Source organism: Terrapene carolina, unplaced genomic scaffold (genome assembly GCF_002925995.2).
Source record: "Terrapene carolina triunguis isolate 2854851 unplaced genomic scaffold, T_m_triunguis-2.0 Scaffold14301, whole genome shotgun sequence".
Lineage (NCBI taxonomy): Eukaryota > Metazoa > Chordata > Testudines > Emydidae > Terrapene > Terrapene triunguis.
The window spans coordinates 1-1,946 of NW_020678652.1; the positions used below are offsets into that span (position 1 = coordinate 1).

General features: G+C 65.5%; 1 protein-coding gene across 1 annotated transcript; it reads left to right on the forward strand.

The window, feature by feature from the left end:
• Window positions 1–164: 164 nt before the first annotated feature.
• LOC112122703 (atrial natriuretic peptide receptor 1-like) lies at window positions 165–1,767 on the forward strand (the record flags this gene model as incomplete). The annotated part of the gene is made up of 2 exons (XM_024221433.2): window positions 165–584; window positions 1,696–1,767. Coding segments are annotated over exons 1-2 (228 nt in total), but the record flags the coding sequence as incomplete, so codon positions are not given.
• Window positions 1,768–1,946: the final 179 nt, after the last annotated feature.

Sequence of the window (1,946 nt, forward strand, 5' to 3'; positions counted from 1 at the left end):
CAAGAAGTTGGGGCTGCTGATCATGGAGCGACCTTGGACCCTCCCCCCCGCACTCAGCTCACCTCGTAAATATCACGCGCTTGGATGCCAGCCAAGCAATTTCCTGCCCACCTGACTGGCCTGATAAATCCTTCATTAGGCTGAGCAGAGGTTTCCTCCACAGTGTCTGCCTTCACGGCTGTTTAACAGCTGCTGAGCCCCACCCAGAGGTGGCTGCATCTCAGAGCCAAGTGAGGGGTCCCTTGTAGAAATAGTGTGATCCTCCCAACACGGGGACCATCCCGCTTGGGGGGGCCCCCCTCCCATGAGCACTGACGGGGCACAGACAGGCCTGCCCCACATATGCCTTTCAGAGGTGGCTGCATCCCAGTGCTGGGTGAAGCAATGCCTCTGAGTGGCCTGCAAAGCACTCTGGGAGGAAAGGCACTATGGACTCCAAGCGGCCTTCCCTTAACCCTGCCTTCTCCATCCCCCTGCAGATAAGGGACGTCCAGAATGAACACCTGACCCGCTTCGTCGGAGCCTGCACAGACCCCCCAAACATCTGCATCCTGACGGAGTACTGCCCACGCGGGAGCCTCCAGGTATCGCTGCGCAGGGGCTATGGGGCGGTGCGGGTAGTGGATGGAACTGGGAGCTGGGACTCCTGGGTTCTCTCCCGGGCTCTGGGAGGGGAGTCCAGTGGGCTGGAGCAGGGGGCCTGAGAGCCAGGACTCCTGGATTCTCTTCCCAGCTGAGGTGGCGGGGAGGCTCTGTGTGGCAGCCGGCGAAGGTATGCCTGGTGCTGGGCAGAGCCTGCTGGAAGGCATTGGGGCAGCAAGGGAGGGGCCCCCAGGCCTGATGCCCAGCGCCCTGCGTGCTGCTGTTCCCGAGTGGGGTCGCCAGGCACCGATCTCCTGGCGACGGGGGGAGGAGAAGGGCTGTGACCCGGCGTCCAGGCTGGACTCGGTGCAAATGTGCAGAGCAGTGAGCAGGCCTGTCTGTGCCCCAGCAGTGCCCATGGGAGGGAGGGCCCCAGCGGGACGGTCCCTGTGTTGGGAGGGTCACGCTTTGCAGCGGCGATGGCGGGGGCGGGGTCTGAATTAAAAGGAGGGGGCACGGCTGGGCTTCCCCAGGGCCCAGTGAGTGCTGGTGCGGGGGCTGTTTCCAAGCGGGATGATTTATGGGGGGGAGGGCGCTCCCCTCCCACATTTCCTCTCTCGTGACAGGCCTGGATTCCTGGCCGCGCGCTCCGGTGCAGATGCAGTTCCTCCAATGACCGAGAGAGAGGCCCCTTGGGGTCCCTGCTGGGTACCCCGCTTGCTGTCGGGCTCCCTGTCGGCCAGCCAGGCGCCATGGGGACATGCTCCCTTATTCTCCGGCTCTCTCTGAACACAGAGAGCCGTCAAGTCCCCCACTGCCCTCCGCCCGCTCGGCCTGCCGAGCCCCATCCGTGCCACATGCGCTTTGCACCAGCGCAGCCCCTCCACTCCGGTGCCGGCTGCGCGTGGCCCTGGTTCAGTCCCGCGCCCATGCCAGGGGTTGGCCCCAGGATAGACCAGCCAAGCCTAGTCTGGTGCCACCCGACCCCCATTACCAGCAGGTCTCACTGGGCTGTCGGGGGGTTTGCAGAAGCATCCAGAGCCCTAGTTGGGGGGGAGGAGGGAGAGGAGCTCAGCCCCCACCCCCCTCTGTGCTTGTGCCCGTCCCATGCAGGACATCCTGGAAAACGAGAGCATCACGCTGGACTGGATGTTCCGGTACTCACTCACCACTGACATCGTCAAGGTAACGGCTGGCCTCCCGCCTGTGCCCCGCACCCAGCCCTCTGCCTGCCCCCGCAGCATCCGCCCACCCCAGCCCCTGCAGCACCCAGCCCTCTGCCTGCCCCCCACACTCAGCCCTCTGCCTGCCCCCGCAGCACCCGCCCCCCCCAGTCCCCTGCACCCAGCCCTCTGCCTGCCCCC